We start from the raw sequence: 20,874 nt of genomic DNA on the forward strand, positions 1-20,874 counted from the left end.
CTTGTTTCTTGCTTCATCGATAGAAAAAATTTGTTTTTTATTATTATTATGATTATGGATACGGGAGAAAAAGTTTTGTTTTTTATTATTGTGCCCGACAAGATGTTGAATCCTGCTCCTACGTATTCCCAGGTGCAATAGGAAAATCAGGGTTTCGTAGTTCAGGGGTAAAAATGTTTATGGGTTGGTTGCTTTTAGACGCATGACGTCTAAGTCGCATTCTCGTATTAAACGCTGCTTGTATGCTCGCACTTCGGAGGCTTAAGCGTGGTTTGTATTACGGAGAATGGACGAAAACGTCACCCGTTTTGTGAAAAGGGTTTTACTTTTACTGCGTGCGAGGGCAGTGAAAAAGGTTTGAGTGTGTTGAGTTGATTTTATGAGTTTTTGTGAAAATGTTTGAGAATGAGGATGGTCCGAGACGCGAGTCATACGTCAGGGCCTCGGAACCATCCGGGTAGAGAAGGTCATACGTCAGTCCCTTCCTTTTTCATCCTTTTAATCTTAAGTCGTTTTAGTTTGATTTAACGAAATCAAAAGAAAAGATTAAGAGATGTTTTTTACGTGCTTTAAGGTTGGAGAATGAGAATGGTCCGAGACACGAGTCATACGTCAGGGCCTCAGAACCATTCGGGTAGAGAAAGTCATACGTCAGTCCCTTCCTTTTTCATTCTATTTATTGAGTTTTTTACGATTAAAGCAAAACAAAGAGCAAATCAAGCAAACAAAAATATATACATATATGCGCCAATTGAAGCTTTTTGTTATCCTCGTCAATTTTGCTCAAATCGCATTTATTACAAGTAAGAAAAAAAGTTGAGTTTTGGGGTTTTTTCAAGAAATAAGCACTTATTTAAATAAGCACTTAAAAATGGACAAAAACGCCACTGGGGTGCAGAATGGGTTCTGGGGGTGAAGCAATAGCAATCTGCAGCACCAGGCCCAGCCCAGACTAAATCGTCCAAGCAAAAAAAAGAGCAGAACAAAAATTAATCAGGTACAGCGTTAAGATAAGGGTGTATGGTAGGCTTCCCGGATCTAGGCCTTTTGATTTGATCAAATGGCTTGGATTTAAAAATCCACTAACAGATCTCGGCCTTACATCCGATCTAACGATTGTGTTTTAAAAATAAAGGGATGGGGGGCGCGCTGGAGCAAGAAAGGGGGATACGATGAGTAACAACTCTTCTTCCTCACGACAGTAACAAAACTTTCATTAAAGCTCAAACGGAGCTTTTCGAAAAAAATCATTTTGGCCTTAAAAACCATAAACGAATACACTATTTCGCTTAATTTTTCGCACTGATCATGAATCTATGCTTAGATTTCACAGTGGAGGCTTATAATTCGAAAAAACGGAACAACAACTTGAGAACTCAAAAAACCAAAATATGATTTAAGCAAGCTTAAGCAAAATTAACGAATGGAAAAGCTTCAGTGGGTGTTCATGAGTAAAAAACGTTTAGAAACCTACTTGTTTTGAGCTTTGTATCAGTGGGTGTGTTAACCCCTTTTTCTTGGCAATTTTGGAGTTTTGGGTAGGCTTTTCTGGACGGTTTTCTTTCGTTTTTCCTTGTGTGTTTCGCTACTGGTATGTGTTAGAAGATATTAGTGAAAGAAAATTGAAGTTTGAGGGTGGTTTGAATGGATTTCGAAAATTTGGAAAAGTGGTGAAAAGATGAGTTTTTTGGTTATTTTTCTGTCTCTCTCGTGTTCTTCTCAAAAATCGCCTCCCCATGCTCTGAAATGTTACCTCTACTTATACTAGAAAATTAGGGTTTGAGTGGCCAAGAAGGGAAGGAAAAGCTCCACCTTTAATCAATGGTGAAGCCTTGATCAAATTAAGGAAAAAGTTAAAATTTTGAGTTTGAATGGGAGAAGGGAGTGCTGCCAAGTTGTTGTTGCAAGTGTTTCACGTGTTCTGTTCTGCTTGTTTCTTTCCCCCTCTTTCTTTTGATTTTTTTTAATAATAATAATAATAGAAAATAAGTGATGAAAATTAATTTATTTTTTTATTTTTTTATTTTTTATTTATTTATTTTTTTTTAAAAAAAAGGGTAGGACAAAATTAGGGTATGACAGCTGCCCCTATTTAATTATCTTGGACCCTTGAATATGTATGACCTTTGTCTTTATATTCTTGAGGTGCAAGGTAATTAAATACAAATGCCCTAATTTTGCTCTTATGGAGAAAAAGAAGTTTAATGATGACAGAAAATGGGATCCACTTCCCTGGAAAAGCCGGATACTCAAGGTAGAGATGATTCTGATTTTATTCAGCCGCCCACACTGAAGGTCAATCCCCTGATCCATGATCCGATCTTATTCAGCCGCCCACACTGAAGGTCAATCCTTGGTTTGATCTTATTCAGCCGCCCACACTGAAGGTCAATCCTTGGTTTGATCTTATTCAGTCGCCCTCACTGAAAGTCAATCTTCTGTTTTGATTTTATCCAGCCGCCCACACTGAAGGTCAATCCTTGGTTTGATCTTATTCAGCCGCCCTCACTGAAGGTCAATCCTCTTTTGATCTTATTCAGCCGCCTACACTGAAGGTCAATCTTCTGTTTTGATCTTATTCAGCCGCCCACACTGAAGGTCAATCTTATGTTTTGATCTTATTCAGCCGCCCACACTGAAGGTCAATCTTCTGTTTTGATCTTATCTAGCCGCCCACACTGAAGGTCAATCTTGATGGTGATCTTATCCAGCCGCCCACACTGAAGGTCAATCCACTTTTGATCTTATTCAGCCGCCCACGCTGAAGGTCGATCTTCTTTTGATTTTATCCAGCCGCCCACACTGAAGGTCAATCCACCTTTGATTTTATTCAGCCGCCCACACTGAAGGTCAATCTATTTTCTTGATTTTATTCAGCCGCCCACGCTGAAGGTCAACCAACTTTTGAATTTGTTCGCCACTTCACTTTGTAAGTTTCGACACCTAACACTTGTTCTCCACTTTGCTTTGAAAGCTTTGAATCTGGGATACTCCGCTTTGTGAGTTTTGCAACTTGAATACTCCGCTTTGAGAGTTTTGCAAGTAAAGTGATCTTAAGATCCTATTGGGGATAAGATAATCTTATTCAGCCATTTTTGCCGAAGGTTGATCCTTATTGATGAGGTGATGCTCTTCTAGGAGATTCTGCTGGGGATGTCCTTTTAAGATATCTTGTCTGAGGATTCTTCAAAAAGACTTGCTAGGGAGAAAGCTCGACATCTTTCAATTCAGACTTGCTAGGGAAAAGGTAACTCTACCTTGCTCGTGGTTGAAGACCGAAGGTTGTACTCTGCGGGGAGAAACCTTTGAATATGTTTTTATGCATGCATGCTTTGGATGGTGCAATGATTGTTTATGCATATTTTAATGCCTAAAGATGCAAAGTTAATGCACATGAATTTTTCGATTCATGATATGCATGAGATGCATGAAGTGGAATGCATGACTAGTGCATGTGATGATCATTGGGACGAGTAGAAATTGGATTTTTTTACGAACGGGTGCTAATGACAACTGGGCTTAAATGTGGCCAATGGTGATTAGGCTGCAAAGTGGGTGCTAATGACAATTGGGCTTAAACAGGTGCCAATGGTGATTAGGCTGTGTGGTGCCAAGCGAGGTTGGGCTTTGAGGGTGTGCCAATAACAATTGGACTTTTGAGTGTGTGCCAATAACGATCGGACTTTTGAGGGTACCAATAACGATTGGATTTTGGGTGTGCCAATGACGATTGGACTTTTGCTGGGTACCAATAACAATTGGATTTTGGGTGTGCCAATGACGATTGGACTTTTGAGTGGGTGCCAATAACGATTGGGCTTTGAGTTGATGCCAATAACGATTGGACTTTTTGCTGGGTACCAATAACAATTGGATTTTGGGTGTGCCAATGACGATTGGACTTTTGAGTGGGTGCCAATAACGATTGGGCTTTGAGTTGGTGCCAATAACGATTGGACTTTTTGCTGGGTACCAATAACAATTGGATTTTGGGTGTGCCAATGACGATTGGACTTTTGTTGGGTACCAATAACAATTGGATTTTGGGTCTGCCAATGACGATTGGACTTTTGAGTGGGTGCCAATAACGATTGGGCTTTGATTTGGTACCAATAACAATTGGATTTTTGAGGTGCGCCAATAACAATTGGACTTTTGCTTGAGGATACTTGATTTGTTGTCTAGTCTCGATGTTATTGAGTTTGTGGTATGGGGCATACCAAATGAATGAAATGACATGATTAATGCGTGATGTTGATTTGCTAGAATGAAATGACATGATTAATGCATGAAGATGATTAATGCGATGATTTGCATGTTACTATGAATGCCCCTGTAGTGGGTGAGGATTGGTTTAGAACCGGTGAATGCTTTTCGGCTTTTTGTAGAAATGTGGCCTGATGTTGTGTTAACATAATCTCGACGCCCATTCCGGACTCAACAGTTGCGGATGTATGCTAGATTTGGCTTGGCCGCCTTGAAGGTATGAGGAGGAGTTGCCCCTGTGTAACCTGTCTTGCCCCAGTCAAATGGGTCTTTGAAGTGATTAGCCAACTCACTGATATTGGTGCCCCTTTTTTAGGAGGTATGTTCTTGATCAAACTGAAGTTTGGAGGTGCAACCTTGATTGCCCCATTCTTGAAATGTTTTTGGTCGGACTGACAGGTCTTCAGGTGCCCCTAGTCATAAGGGTTCGCTCTTGATTAGCGGGATCCCAAGGTGATTTGCCCCTAATAGGAACATCTTGAGCTAGTTTAATAGGTCTTGAACACCTGGTTTTTGATGCAGCTTCCATGATATGGTCTTGAGCATTTTTCCTGTACTGAATGACCCTTCTAGGGAAAGTCCCTCTTGGTTAATTGAAGTTCCGAGATAGTTGCGCCAGATTGGATCGAACTTCTTGCTGATCACTTGGTGACTGCTCATAGCTGAAACTTCCTTTTTGTTAAGTGCTGATTTGCAGATAAACCTGTTTATTCAAAATTGGTAATTCTAATGCAATGTGTATGCTAGTTTTGAAATCAATATTGAGATGAGATTGATGTATAATGGATGAATGCTGTGAAGGAGGGTGTGAGAATATGATATCAACACTGGTGATTAACAAAAGATTTTGGGAGTCAGGTTAACGCAACCTTGCTACCGCATGCTTTCGAAATAAACCTTGCTTCAATTAGGTCTTTTGAGGGTTGTAACGTGGCCTGGTTCACGATTTTTGAATAAAAGGATATAAGGCTCAAAATTGTATTTTAAACCCAACCCATTCTCCTTGATGTTCTTCAGTCCTACGATCAATTAACTCAACTCATGCACTCAAGTTCCAAGAGATTTTGGAAACGCGATGGTGAGGATATGATGGCTCAGAGGTCAATGATGCTTTTTGACTTGGCAGTCACTTACTTTTTTTTTGGTCACATGATTTTGATTTCATTGGTGACGTTATTTTCGATTCTCTTTTTTGTTTATGATCCCTAATTTTTGCCTGGACTTTGTTTTGTTTTTTAGTCCACCGGGATACCCTAACTTTTGCCTAAGCCATTTGGAGTTTTGACTTAGCGGGCTTTTTTTTCTTTTTTTGTTTGGAAATTGTGAATGCCTCGACAATGGTTGAGGAAAACAAATTCTCTTTTATTTCCTTGACGTCATGTGATGTGTTCAAGAAAATGTGATTGATTCTCGAATGAGATGTTCTTCTCTTGAAACTCGAACGCATGGTCGAATTAACTGAACACTACCCTGCCCCGGGTTAAAAATGCGGGTTTTTTCGTATAAAAAAGAAACACCAACTTCTAGGCTCAACAGGGGTGACTACGGATTATCTTCCTTATTTCTCCGGTGTTTGGGGATTTGAAACAATGCCTTACATCATCAGCAAAGTTTTATCCGAAAGCATACTGTAGCAATTTTGGTTATTTCGTTTTTCATCATCCTCCCTCCAATCTTTATTCAAACAGATTTGATAATGAAAGAAATGAAATGAGTGAAATATATAATTATTGCTTTTGTGGAGAAGAAGAGAAAAGTGAATGAACATGAAAAGATTAATTCAAAACATGCATTATTATTCCATTATGATTACTATTGCGAATAAACAAGTTTAATCACAAATCAAACTTTTGCAAATAGGAAAATTACAAAAATGAAAACAGCATAATGATAATCAATCCTTGAGCTTGATTCCTTTTTGACCGGTTGGCGACCTTTAAACTTTTAGACGGCCTCTAGCAGCAGACTATCTTTCACATTTGGCTTGCCATCCTTGAAAGTCAAGACCTTCCCGTCGATGAGCTCTTGTACTAGATGTTTGAATGCTATGCAGTTATCAATGGAATGACCTTTAGCACCCATATGAAACTCACATTTAGCTTTATCATCATACCAAGCCGGAAACGGTGGTGTCATGGGTTTTAGAGCCCTGGGAATTACCATTCCATTGTGCACTAGATATGGAAGAAGTTGACCATATGACATAGGAATTAGATCAAAGACCTTTTTTTTGGGAGTGGCAGCATTGGTTTCCTCCTCCTTCATTTTGGTGAAACTGTTTGCAGGATCTTTTGAGGTACATTGATTGCCCACAGTGGCTTGAATCCTACCACTCTTGATCCCCATTTCAATCCTCTCACCTATCTTCACCATATCAGAAAAACCAGATGAAACACTGCCAACCATCTTTTCAAAATACGCCCCTTGTAGAGTGTTAGTGAATATGTCCACTAGTTCGGCTTCTAAGAGTGGAGGATGTACTTGTGCAGCCAACTCTCTCCAACGTTGAGCATAAACCCTGAATGACTCGCCCTCCTCTTGAGACATGTTTTGTAACTGAGTACGATCCGGAGCCATGTCAATGTTGTATTGGTACTGTTTAATGAAAGCATTTTCCAAATCACTCCATGACTGGATACGACTCCCCTCCAATTGTACGTACCAATTGAGTGATGCCCCAGTGAGACTATCTTGGAAGCAATGCATCATGAGTTTGTCATCTTTAGCAAAGGAGGCCATCTTCCGACTATACATAATCAGATGATTCTTTGGACAACTGAGACCTTTGTACTTCTCAAAGTCAGGGACCTTAAATTTTGGCGGGAGAACCAAGTCTGACACTAGGCACATATTAGCAAGGCCTAGGGGATCACCTCCTCCTTCCATCATGCTCAAACGGTCTTCAATAGCCTTGAATTTCTGATGAGCTTCTTCCAGTTGAGGAACACTAGAATTAACCTTTGGCACATCATCAAATAACCCAAGACTCGGATAAGCATTTCTGGGATCATCCAGATTCTCTTGTTGTGAAACAAAACCTTGTTGGACCAGAGGGACTCTAGTCTGGGTATTCTGAGGGGACTGTTGAACTTCAACCTGATTCTGTGGAGTATACCCAACGGGTAAACCAAAAGTTGGCCAAACTGTGTTTACTGTTAAAGTTCCTCCTTGGGGTGCGGGAACCATGGTTTCAACCACAACTGGCTGCGCTGGTTTGTTCAGATTAATCAACAACTCAAGAGACTTGTCCAATTTTTCAGTCAATTGTACTACCTCGCCCTTCAAAGCATCGTGCTGGTCTTGCCAATTCTCCATGACTTGTTTGGTGACGCTCCTTGTCCAATACCGGCGCCGGGAATATGACTGGTTATATGAACGAATGGAATGAGGTGCAATTTATGAATGAAAATGCATGCAAAAATCTGCGAATCTTTTTTGTCATTTTGGTTTAAGGGAACCATAGACGCATGGTTATCATAAGCGTTTCGGGATATAAGAAAAATTCAAACTTTTACTCCACATGATTTAAAAACCTTATGCTTATGTAACTAGTGCCTATATAGTTCCTTGAAGGCCAAAATGTACATGTATGATTAATGTTATGAATGCATGAATGCAAGTAGTATTCCATGCAGCAGATCAAGCGAACCGTAACAGATTAGGTGTAAATTTTGAAGGCCAACGGCTCAGAGTTACCTGCAACCCATCCCAATCTCACATGTTTGTTCTAGGTTTGACACCGTTCCTAAATTCATAGGTAAATCTTTAGGAGATGATGTTCGTGTTGCAACGGCTCATTACAAATATCTACTAAAGATAAACCTCCTCTAGGTGAAGTTGGTACATCAACCGGGAAGGTCAACATAACGCAACCATCGAATCGGTTCTTAAACAGAGGTTCAAGGTCATAGGTTTTTTTTGTAAAAGGTCCCCAAGGTCACGGATCCATCCAGGGAATGTTTCGGTCCTCGAGTCATACGTCAGGCGAACCGATATCCCTAAGACGAATCTACCCCAAGTGGGAGTATCATGCCAACCCTCGAGTCATACGTCAGGCGAGCTAACAATCAACCCCCGATGTGTCTTAAGTTTTCCTCAAGTCCGGGTATAGGACTTTTCACTCAGTAACCAAGTAACCGGCCCAAGTGGGCAAAAGGAAAAAGAAAGGAGATGAAGCAGAAGAGACAGATATAGCAGATAATATCCAAACAAATATGCAATATAATATTAAAAGCAATAAAGCAAAAATGTAAATAACATACATTAAAGCAAACAAAAGAAAAACCCCCTAAATTAGGCTTAACTCTCAAAAAGGTTTTATGTCCCCAGCAGAGTCGCCAGCTGTCGCGGCGCGAAAAATATCCTCGAGCATGAACACTCGAAAAGAAACAGAGTCGCCACCGAATTTTATTTATCCCAGAGAAGGGAAAGGAAAATATCGTGAAAACCTTGAGGGGTAGAGAAAAAGGGTTCGGGAGTTGGTTATGCGAGGGGAAGGTATTAGCACCCCTCACATCCGTTGTACTCAACGGGAACCTTTTAGAGGGAAATGTTTGTTTGCTTTAATGTGTTTTTTAATGTTTGCTTGATTACTTGTTTCTTGCTTCATCGATAGAAAAAATTTGTTTTTTATTATTATTATGATTATGGATACGGGAGAAAAAGTTTTGTTTTTTATTATTGTGCCCGACAAGATGTTGAATCCTGCTCCTACGTATTCCCAGGTGCAATAGGAAAATCAGGGTTTCGTAGTTCAGGGGTAAAAATGTTTATGGGTTGGTTGCTTTTAGACGCATGACGTCTAAGTCGCATTCTCGTATTAAACGCTGCTTGTAAGCTCGCACTTCGGAGGCTTAAGCGTGGTTTGTATTACGGAGAATGGACGAAAACGTCACCCGTTTTGTGAAAAGGGTTTTACTTTTACTGCGTGCGAGGGCAGTGAAAAAGGTTTGAATGTGTTGAGTTGATTTTATGAGTTTTTGTGAAAATGTTTGAGAATGAGGATGGTCCGAGACGCGAGTCATACGTCAGGGCCTCGGAACCATCCGGGTAGAGAAAGTCATACGTCAGTCCCTTCCTTTTTTATCCTTTTAATCTTAAGTCGTTTTAGTTTGATTTAACGAAATCAAAAGAAAAGATTAAGAGATGTTTTTTACGTGCTTTAAGGTTGGAGAATGAGAATGGTCCGAGACACGAGTCATACGTCAGGGCCTCAGAACCATTCGGGTAGAGAAAGTCATACGTCAGTCCCTTCCTTTTTCATTCTATTTATTGAGTTTTTTACGATTAAAGCAAAACAAAGAGCAAATCAAGCAAACAAAAATATATACATATATGCGCCAATTGAAGCTTTTTGTTATCCTCGTCAATTTTGCTCAAATCACATTTATTACAAGTAAGAAAAAAAGTTGAGTTTTGGGGTTTTTTCAAGAAATAAGCACTTATTTAAATAAGCACTTAAAAATGGACAAAAACGCCACTGGGGTGCAGAATGGGTTCTGGGGGTGAAGCAATAGCAATCTGCAGCACCAGGCCCAGCCCAGACTAAATCGTCCAAGCAAAAAAAAGAGCAGAACAAAAATTAATCAGGTACAGCGTTAAGATAAGGGTGTATGGTAGGCTTCCCGGATCTAGGCCTTTTGATTTGATCAAATGGCTTGGATTTAAAAATCCACTAACAGATCTCGGCCTTACATCCGATCTAACGATTGTGTTTTAAAAATAAAGGGATGGGGGGCGCGCTGGAGCAAGAAAGGGGGATACGATGAGTAACAACTCATCTTCCTCACCTCTTCTTCCTCACGACAGTAACAAAACTTTCATTAAAGCTCAAACGGAGCTTTTCGAAAAAAATCATTTTGGCCTCAAAAACCATAAACGAATACACTATTTCGCTTAATTTTTCGCACTGATCATGAATCTATGCTTAGATTTCACAGTGGAGGCTTATAATTCGAAAAAACAGAACAACAACTTGAGAACTCAAAAAACCAAAATATGATTTAAGCAAGCTTAAGCAAAATTAACGAATGGAAAAGCTTCAGTGGGTGTTCATGAGTAAAAAACGTTTAGAAACCTACTTGTTTTGAGCTTTGTATCAGTGGGTGTGTTAACCCCTTTTTCTTGGCAATTTTGGAGTTTTGGGTAGGCTTTTCTGGACGGTTTTCTTTCGTTTTTCCTTGTGTGTTTCGCTACTGGTATGTGTTAGAAGATATTAGTGAAAGAAAATTGAAGTTTGAGGGTGGTTTGAATGGATTTCGAAAATTTGGAAAAGTGGTGAAAAGATGAGTTTTTTGGTTATTTTTCTGTCTCTCTCGTGTTCTTCTCAAAAATCGCCTCCCCATGCTCTGAAATGTTACCTCTACTTATACTAGAAAATTAGGGTTTGAGTGGCCAAGAAGGGAAGGAAAAGCTCCACCTTTAATCAATGGTGAAGCCTTGATCAAATTAAGGAAAAAGTTAAAATTTTGAGTTTGAATGGGAGAAGGGAGTGCTGCCAAGTTGTTGTTGCAAGTGTTTCACGTGTTCTGTTCTGCTTGTTTCTTTCCCCCTCTTTCTTTTGATTTTTTTTAATAATAATAATAATAGAAAATAAGTGATGAAAATTAATTTATTTTTTTATTTTTTATTTATTTTTTTTTTTTAAAAAGGGTAGGACAAAATTAGGGTATGACAGACGTCCTGAAACTTATGACTGTACTACTACACCCACAACCCTTTAGTGCAAGGCAATAGTTTCAACCACTATGGCAAGTATACCAATTGTGATTAAAATTATGTGCAATAATTGATAAGCACCATCAATTTTAAAAGTATTTCATATCAAAATTATTGTTGACTATATTATTCATCACGAAATATTTTTATGTCTTTTCTGATCAATGATTTTTTTTACCGGATCATAAATTTAGAGAATAATTATCATGTGAGATTTTGGAAAGTTATTATCACGTATGATTTGGAAAGTTATATATATATATTCTCATACTATAACACCTTCAACAATATATTGAAATCTATATATAAAAAAAAAAAACATCTTTCACATTTCAATGTCTCATGTAACCTTGCTTATATCACTTTTTAAATTATTTATTATGCGGTTTATTAAATTGTAGTTTTTTAAAATTGGAAAAAGAATTTTGTAAAAAAAAAAGGAAAAAAATTTGATATTTTTTATAAATACCTGATCAGTGCATTTTAATGCACATTCTTCTACTATTGTACTAGTGTATTCCTATGGTTTAATTTACTATTTTCACTATTTTAAGGTGTTTTTATATTTAAGTTTATTTTTAACTCTATTTTATTTTCGCACTTAATTTATGAATAAATAGCACTTTGACACCCTTCCGGTCCGCAGGTCATAACTGGAGTTACAAATATCGGATTGAGGCGCGGGAAGATGCGTTGGAAAGCTGAGATCAAGAGATACGACTTTCATGTTGAGGCCAAAACCCATTTCTGAGCGCAAGTGTGTCAAATAATTGCGTTTATGTTCCAGACGAATTTAATTCAGCACAACTTTATATTTTTTGGCCCAATTGTTTTAAGGCCCGTTCCATGTATTATTTAAACCGAAAAAAAGGCAGCTAGGGTTATTCATTCACTGTTCACGAAATATTCAAACCCTAGAGCAGCCGTCATCTTCCATGGAGAACTAAACTTCTATTGATCCATTGGTGTAAGGAACTTTGTTCTCGAATCTTGAGGTTCGGTTTTAATAGCAAATCGTTATGTTTATGCTTATCATATATCAATTTTCTTGTCTCTCTTTTGTGTATGAGTTGATGCAATTGATGGTTAATTATTTTGTTTCACGTTCATAACATTGAGACTATTCAAATTAATTCACGCTTGTTCAAATTAATCTGAATAGGAAATTGTTATATTATTTTCGCTTGCAAAATAGGGCTGCCGAATTATTGTTATGATTTTTAACTGTGTTATTGGTGACGCTTGATCATCGCCATAGTTAGTCGAACACGCTGGTGCTTAATCAACGAATTCGTTATAAAACTGATTTTCGCTTGTTAAATTAGTTCTATAATCAGCCGAAGCATAAACTGTATGAATATTCATATAAGAACCCATGATAGATGATAAACAAAGTTGCCTAAAACCAATGGATTGATTGCTTTTATATTAATTAAATTCGTAATCTCTGTTATTGCTTCCACAAACAAAAAAACCCCAAATTGCAACCTTTAAATTCATTCTAATATTGTTAAACCGATCGTGAGTCCTTGCGAAACGACCAAGGTCACTACCTTGTACTACTTATTTTAAAATTATTTTGATCACGAAACGACGGTGATTAAATTGGCGTCGTTGCCGGGGACTCTCAATTGATTTTAGCTAATATTAGACTCAGTTTCTGTGTGGTTGCGTTCTAGCCTTTGTTTTCTCGTGTTTTCTGGATTTTACGTGCCCTAATAATCAGTTTTCGTAAAAAAACAGTTTTCTGGAAAATCTTTTCTAAATCGAGTTTTTCCTGTATCTGTTCATCTGAAAAAAATCAGAGTTTAAAATCCCCTATTTTGGGACAAAATAGGTGACGGCAACCTAAAAAGTCCAAATTCCGTGTTTTACTATTTTATTTTAATTTATTTCTGTTTTTATAGTTTCAGAAAATTCCAAACTAATTTCCAAAATTCTTATTTTACTTAATTAGACTAAATTTCGTGTTTTTATATTTTTTTGAATCTATTTTAATCATATCTCTTCTTTCTATTTGTTTCATTAACGAGTCTGATTCTGATTCTTACATAGTTTCTCTTTGCATACTTTATTTGATTCTAAACTTGCTTTTGATAACATGGCTGAACAAAGAACACTAAGGCAGCTTGCTGCTCCTGATGTCAATTACAATGGTCTATGCATTCAATATACCGACGTTGATATTCCTTTTGAATTGAAATCTGGTTTGATACATTTGTTGCCCAAGTTTCATGGTCTTGCAGGTGAGGATCCGCATAAGCATTTGAAGGAATTTCAGGTAGTTTGTTCTACACCATTGAGGCCTGAAGGTATAACAGAGGATCATATCAAGCTTAGAGCCTTTCCATTCTCGCTCCAGGGTGCTGCCAAAGATTGGTTGTACTATCTTGAGCCGAATTCTATCACAACTTGGAATGATTTGAAGAAGGTCTTTTTAGAGAGATACTTTCCCGCTTCTAGAGTTGCGTTAATCAGAAAAGAAATATGCGGCATTAGGCAGGGAAACTAATCATTGGCAGAATACTGGGAAAGATTCAAGCAGCTAGTTTCTAGTTGTCCCCAACACCAGATCACCGAGCAATTACTCATCCAATATTTCTATGAAGGGTTGCTACCAATGGATCGAAACATTTTGGATGCTGCAAGTGGTGGAGCACTTGTTGATAAAACTCCAGCTGCTGCAAAGGCCTTGATCGAGAACATGTCACTCAACTCGCAACAGTTTACAACCAGAAATAATTCTGCAAGTGTAAATGAGATTCAGTCTTCCTCTTCCTCCATCAAGGCGCTCGAAACCAAGTTTGATGCTAGAATTGATGAACTTACTTCCTTGGTGAAAAAGTTGGCAGTTAGCAAAGCTCAACCAGCAAAAGTGTGTGGTATTTGTACTTCTTCTGAGCACCCGACTGATACATGCCCCATTCTACAAGATGAAACAATAACTGAGCTTCCTCAAGCATATGCAGCAGCAGTAACCCTTTACAATCAAAACAGGTACAACAATCCTGACCTCTCCACCAACAAATATCACCCTAGTTGGAGGAATCATCAAAACCTCCAATATGGGAATCAGTCACAAGCTGCAGCCCCTGCTGCCCCACCAGCCACTTCTTCACTGGAAGACCTTGTCAAGCAACTGGCACAAGGAACAGATGCTAGCATTCAGAACCTGACAACGCAGATGGGACAAATGGCCAATGCAATAGGCCAACTACAAGCCCAAGGCTCTGGTAACCTTCCTGCACAAACAGTGCCGAATCCGAATGTGAATGTGAGTGCAATTACTTTGAGATCTGGAAGAGTGACAGAACCAGCTCCAGAGAAAAAGAAGAAGAAAACCGTTGCATCATCATCTGCTCCTGAACCTCCTTCTGTTACAACTGAGACCGGACCCGAAAAAGAAAGAGTATATGTGCCACCAATTCCTTTTCCTCAAAGGGTGCAGAAAATATCAAGAAGACAGTTGAGGAAGACAAGGAGATTTTAGATGTATTCAGAAAATGTGCGGTTAACATTCCTCTCCTTGATGCAATTAAACAGATTCCTAAATATGCAAAATTCCTGAAAGACTTGTGCACACACAAGAGGAAGTTGAAGGGAAATGAGAGAGTCAGTTTGGGACGAAATGTTTCTGCTTTCATTCAGCCTAAAACTGGTTCCTCAGCTAATGTCTCAGTTCTCAGTCAGACCATGCCAGAAAAGTGTGATGATCCAGGAGTTTTTGGTATTCCCTGTTCCATTGGGGATCACAAGTTTGAAAATTGTATGCTTGATCTGGGAGCAGGTATTAATGTTATGCCTACTTCTATTTATAATAACCTTGATCTTGGTCCTTTGCAGCCTACAGGTTTAATCGTGCAATTAGCAAACAAGAGCAATGTCCGCCCTGCTGGGAAGGTAGAAGATGTCCTGGTGCAAGTTAATGACTTGATTCTTCCTGCAGATTTCTACATTCTAGACATGGAGGGAGAAACTAATTCCAGCAGGGCACCCATCATTCTAGGCCGACCATTCATGAGAACGGCAAGAACAAAAGTTGATGTTTATGATGGAACCATGTCCATGGAGTTTGGCGACATTGTCGCTAAGTTTAACATTTTTGATGCCATGAAACATCCCGTGGAAGAACATTCTGTTTTTTATATGGATTTAGTTACTAACACTAACCTTTGCTCTGTTTGTGCTAAGATTGAATCTGATTTGCAGGATAATAACATTCATACAGGTGAAGTTGTTGTCAATGAGGCAGTGTGTACGGTTAAAGTTCTTGACATTCCGGCTGCCCCAACCAAACACTCCCATGATAAAGAAAAGACTACGCACTTCCATGATAAGATGATTTCCAAAAAGAAATTTTCTGTTGGCCAAAAAGTCTTGTTGTTTAAGTCTCGCCTGAAAGATATGGTTGGTAAGTTTCGATCCAAGTGGATTGGCCCCTTTGTCGTGACTAATGTTTTTCCTTCTGGTGCTATAGAAATTAAAAGTACAGGTACTGGCAAGGTTTTCAAAGCAAAAGGACAGCGGTTGAAGCTGCTCCATAAAAGTGTGGAAGGGCTTCCACCAAAACCACCAGACATAGAAGCACCAGCACCAGCCGCTACACCTTAGCCCCTCGGGTGTGTTCCTTCCTTTACTCTCACTTTATGTTTAGATTACATTGCGGACACTGTCTGGTTTAAGTGTGGGGGAGGGACATTTTACATTTACATTTACATTTTTGTGTTTTTTTAAAAAATAATAATAATAATAATAATAAAATAAATCATCATGAGTAGTCACATGTTCTAAGGCTAGGGCAGATAGCTGTAGGGTCAGTGAAATTTTTGGAGTTTTTTGTTTTGATACTTGACATGATAGTCTTTGCAACTTAATGCACAACTGCTTGAACACTGTCAAACTTAGTAATGTCTAGATAAATCTCTGAAATATTTATTCTTTAGACTAAGTTCTCTAATTTGAATATAATGGAGGTATGATTAGAACTAAGTGTGGGGGAAAGGCTAGAGTAACAGATAGACCGATCATTGCTATTAATTGAGAAAAAGGGAAACTGTTTAAGAGCTAAAACTAATGAATATAATAAGTTCCTGTGCCCGAAACTGGAGGAACAAGTTCCTGTGCCCGAAACTGGAGGAACAAGTGCTGTGTAGGATGCTCTACTCTGAGTAACAGGTTGGACTTATTACAAGTAAGATCCCGTCAGGTGAAAAGGTGGAGTAGTACCTAAAGCTTAAAAACAATAAATAATAATAAACTATAATAAAGCTTGAAGGTAGTTGCCCCTGAGTTGATGTTGAAAAGCTTTTGATCTCTTGAAAAGAAATAGCCCCCCCTAGTCTGAAATTCTGGTTAAATCCAAAATTATAGGAAAAGAATGACAACTTAGCATCTAGAATGGTAGTTTCAGAGAGGGATCTTGACATTACTTTGGTTGACAGTGGGAGACAGTACACACACACACGCAAGATTATTATTGAAAGTTGATAGATAAGAATTGTGCCAATCTTTGAATTTTGACCCAAGGTTTGAAGCTTGAAACCTGGAATATGTTGACTGCTTGTGATTTGTTTTTAAATTTTTCATTTGAGTTTTGCTCGGAGTGCAAAAGTTCAAGTGTGGGGGAATTTGATCAGTGCATTTTAATGCACATTCTTCTACTATTGTACTAGTGTATTCCTATGGTTTAATTTACTATTTTCACTATTTTAAGGTGTTTTTATATTTAAGTTTATTTCTAACTCTATTTTATTTTCGCACTTAATTTATGAATAAATAGCACTTTGACACCCTTCCGGTCCGCAGGTCATAACTGGAGTTACAAATATCGGATTGAGGCGCGGGAAGATGCGTTGGAAATCTGAGATCAAGAGATACGACTTTCATGTTGAGGCCAAAACCCATTTCGGAGCGCAAGTGTGTCAAATAATTGCGTTTATGTTCCAGACGAATTTAATTCAGCACAACTTTATATTTTTTGGCCCAATTGTTTTAAGGCCCGTTCCATGTATTATTTAAACCGAAAAAAAGGCAGCTAGGGTTATTCATTCACTGTTCACGAAATATTCAAACCCTAGAGCAGCCGTCATCTTCCATGGAGAACTAAACTTCTATTGATCCATTGGTGTAAGGAACTTTGTTCTCGAATCTTGAGGTTCGGTTTTAATAGCAAATCGTTATGTTTATGCTTATCATATATCAATTTTCTTGTCTCTCTTTTGTGTATGAGTTGATGCAATTGATGGTTAATTATTTTGTTTCACGTTCATAACATTGAGACTATTCAAATTAATTCACGCTTGTTCAAATTAATCTGAATAGGAAATTGTTATATTATTTTCGCTTGCAAAATAGGGCTGCCGAATTATTGTTATGATTTTTAACTGTGTTATTGGTGACGCTTGATCATCGCCATAGTTAGTCGAACACGCTGGTGCTTAATCAACGAATTCGTTATAAAACTGATTTTCGCTTGTTAAATTAGTTCTATAATCAGCCGAAGCATAAACTGTATGAATATTCATATAAGAACCCATGATAGATGATAAACAAAGTTGCCTAAAACCAATGGATTGATTGCTTTTATATTAATTAAATTCGTAATCTCTGTTATTGCTTCCACAAACAAAAAAACCCCAAATTGCAACCTTTAAATTCATTCTAATATTGTTAAACCGATCGTGAGTCCTTGCGAAACGACCAAGGTCACTACCTTGTACTACTTATTTTAAAATTATTTTGATCACGAAACGACGGTGATCAATACCCTTTATTTTTACATTAATATATCCAAACATAAATCAATTCTGTTTAACTCACTTTTAAAAAAAATCAAATCTATCAAACTCAATTCTGCTAAATCAATTTTTTTTGCAATACAACCAAACACAACCATAGTCATGTCACTAATCACATTCATTATTTTGATTTTAACATTGCATATTTAATATTAACCGATGATCAATTGATACAATATGCACTAACATATATTGAGATGATGTTACGTAGTTGTGGGAAGAGTTTAAAAGATTACCCTCCAATGCCTAGAGCAAACACATCATTAGTTCCTGATATACAAAATAGTTTAATACACGACGAATTGAACTATAACAGACAATCATTAGCTAAGGAACATGTTAGATTGATGTCAACTATGACTTCAGAGCAACGTAAAGTATATGACACAATCATGACAAGAGTTAACGAAAACAAACCTGGTGTGTTTTTTCTTTATGGTTATGGCGGTATAGGGAAGACATTTATCTAGAGGGTCATGTCAGCCGCATTACGCTCAAAATAGTTTTAACAGTTGCCTCAAGTGGGATCGCTGCATTGCTTATACCTGGCGGTAGAACAGCACATTCAAGGTTTTGTATTCCTCTAAATGTTGACGAGTTTTCAACATGTACCATAGTTCCTAAAAGCCCTTTGGCGCTATTATTACAAAAAGCAAAGCTCATTATATGGGATGAAGCACCAATGATGCACAAACACTGTTTCGAAGCTGTTGATCGAACTTTAAAAGATATTCTCAAGTCTGTTGATGAAAAAAATCTTCGGTGGAAAAGTTGTTATTTTTGGCAGAGATTTTAGACAAATTTTACCAGTAATACCCAAAGGTACAAGGCCATAAGTTGTTCATGCTACTATTAATTCTTCGGTTCTTTGGAATTTTTGTGAAGTTTTAACATTGAGTAAAAACATGAGGCTTCTCGGTGGTGCTTCGAGTGTAGACGTTTAACAAAGAAGATTGATTTCTGAATGAGTTTTGGGTGTTGGCGATGGAGAAATTGGAGATGACAACGACGATGATTTAGAACTTGACATTCCATCAGATTTATTGATTTCAAATTCAGGTGATCCTCTTGCTTCTATCGTTAAAAGCACCTATCCCAAACTTTTACAAAACATGAACGATATAACGTATTCCCAAAATAGAGCTATACTAGCTCCTAAAAATTCAATAGTCGACACAATAAATGATTATATGTTGAATTTAATTCCTGGTGAAGAAAAAACATATTTGAGTTGTGATACTCCACTCCCACAAAATGTAGACGGTCAAACAGTGGATGATGTTCATAATCCCGAATTTTTGAACACGATTGTAAGTTTAAGAGTGCAACCTAAGAGGGTGAGAATTAGGTTTTAAGACTTTTTTGTTATTTTAGAGATGTTTTGGATTCCTTTTATTTTTCTTGAAAGTTATGATGAAGGTGATAACAATATGCTGAAAAATAAAAGAGAGAAGGGAAAGAGAAAATGGACACAAGAGAATTATAGTGGTTCCCCTATTGGTACGTCCACTCCCTTCACACCCTGCGAAGGAATTCACTATGTTAGAATCTTTGTTACAAGCAATCTTACCCCAAGACCCCCTAACAATCTTTCTAACATACAACACAAGATAGCACCCCACTATCTTTAACTACAAGAATCTTCACCAAACCCTATGGTGAAATTCTCATACAACACAAGATAGCACCCCACTATCTTAAACAACACTTGTTTCCACAACCTTGGAAAACAAGCAACAATACAAAGTTACAATGAAGAAGACTACGTATAGCTGTTATCAAATCAATATCACTTTAATAATGTTTATATCTTAGTGCTCAGAAACTTTTATGGATATGAAAATATAGACAAAGTTTATGTTTGAAGGTTTATGAGAAAAAGTGATATTAATAACTTAGAAATATTGTGAATGTGAAAGTTTTTTTCAATTGTAATGATCACAAATATTTAGAAAATGTCCATGAAGCAAGACAACTCTTCAAAAATATCTTATAATAAAAAGTTATCTTTAAAAATCACAATGGTTCATTCTGTCCAGGATATATTACATCGGTTGTTACGGACAGGCGATTTAAAAAGTTCTGTTTTCAAAAATTCAATCGTTGCACTGTTTGGGATATACAACCAGCAACAGATCGTTTAAACTCGGTTAACGACCGGACAGATTTAAAAGGTCCTGACACCTATTTTTCAAAATCAGCTTTTTATTATAATTTTAAAAGCTTACTTCATATGGACTTTTATATTTAACTTAGAAACTTTATTTTTAATTAATTTATAAAATAATTTCTGAGCATTCTAAGTTATATAATTATTGAAAATGATAAATCAAAGATAAGGACCATACTTATAATTAATTTAAATTAAAAATCCTAAGACTTGGTCTTCATCTTGTTTCATCTTGTTGAGCCTCCATAACCTTTCTTCTTTTGTGATGAGAGTTTGTTATCATCAAAACCCAGCCAAGTTCAAGAAGGAAATCTTCTTCACAACGATTTCTACGTCGGGACTTCCAAATCACAAGTTGAGACTTAAAGTTGGAGTTCCAGTTATGCTATTAAGGAATTTGAATAAAAATTAGGATTATGCAATGGAACAAGACTTATTATTACGAGCAATGTTTTAAGAACCGGACCGGAAGTCGAACCGTTGTGACCATCGGTTCAAGGTTCAACCAGTCGGACCGGTTCAACCGTTATTGAACCGTTTACATTGAATCGTTCATATAATTTTATTATAATAACAAAATAGAATGAAATTTTTTTTTCTCTATAACAAACTAACAAAACACAACTTAAGAAAGTAATAAATAAATAAATATTAAATAAAATAAAAAGAATAATACTTAGCTCAACAATAAGCCCAATTTATTAGTGAAAAATGAACATACTTGACCCAAGCCCATTTACTAAACCCTAAATATAAATATCTAATCTAGTCTTAGTATATATACAATACAAACAATATGCAAATGTAATCAGCCGTCACTTCATCTTTCTCTTCTCACGTGAGATTTTTTTTTTTCTTTCTTTTTCTTTCTTATTTTTTATTGGCACATCATTTCTTACATCTCTTCTTCAAGCTCAATCTTGT

At 37.3% G+C, this 20,874-nt stretch overlaps 1 protein-coding gene and 1 pseudogene across 1 annotated transcript; both read left to right on the top strand.

Moving 5' to 3' along the window:
- The first annotated feature begins 13,603 nt into the window (after window positions 1–13,603).
- On the top strand, window positions 13,604–15,514 carry LOC123892248. Its single transcript, XM_045942054.1, has 3 exons — window positions 13,604–14,425; window positions 14,527–15,390; window positions 15,461–15,514. The coding sequence occupies exons 1-3, from the start codon at window positions 13,604–13,606 to the stop codon at window positions 15,512–15,514; spliced, it is 1,740 nt and encodes a 579-aa protein (XP_045798010.1).
- A 2,466-nt stretch (window positions 15,515–17,980) lies between these two features.
- LOC123892554 lies at window positions 17,981–18,556 on the top strand (annotated as a pseudogene).
- Window positions 18,557–20,874: the final 2,318 nt, after the last annotated feature.

The sequence above is a fragment of the Trifolium pratense genome, linkage group LG6 (genome assembly GCF_020283565.1).
Source record: "Trifolium pratense cultivar HEN17-A07 linkage group LG6, ARS_RC_1.1, whole genome shotgun sequence".
NCBI lineage: Eukaryota > Viridiplantae > Streptophyta > Magnoliopsida > Fabales > Fabaceae > Trifolium > Trifolium pratense.

Coding starts and splice junctions, on each gene's coding strand:
- LOC123892248 (XM_045942054.1), top strand. CDS start 13,604: ATGGATCGAAACATTTTGGATGCTGCAAGTGGTGGAGCACTTGTTGAT. Junction 14,426..14,526: donor CAATTCCTTTTCCTCAAAGG/GTGCAGAAAATA, acceptor GCAATTAAACAG/ATTCCTAAATATGCAAAATT. Junction 15,391..15,460: donor AGTCTCGCCTGAAAGATATG/GTTGGTAAGTTT, acceptor CTGGTGCTATAG/AAATTAAAAGTACAGGTACT.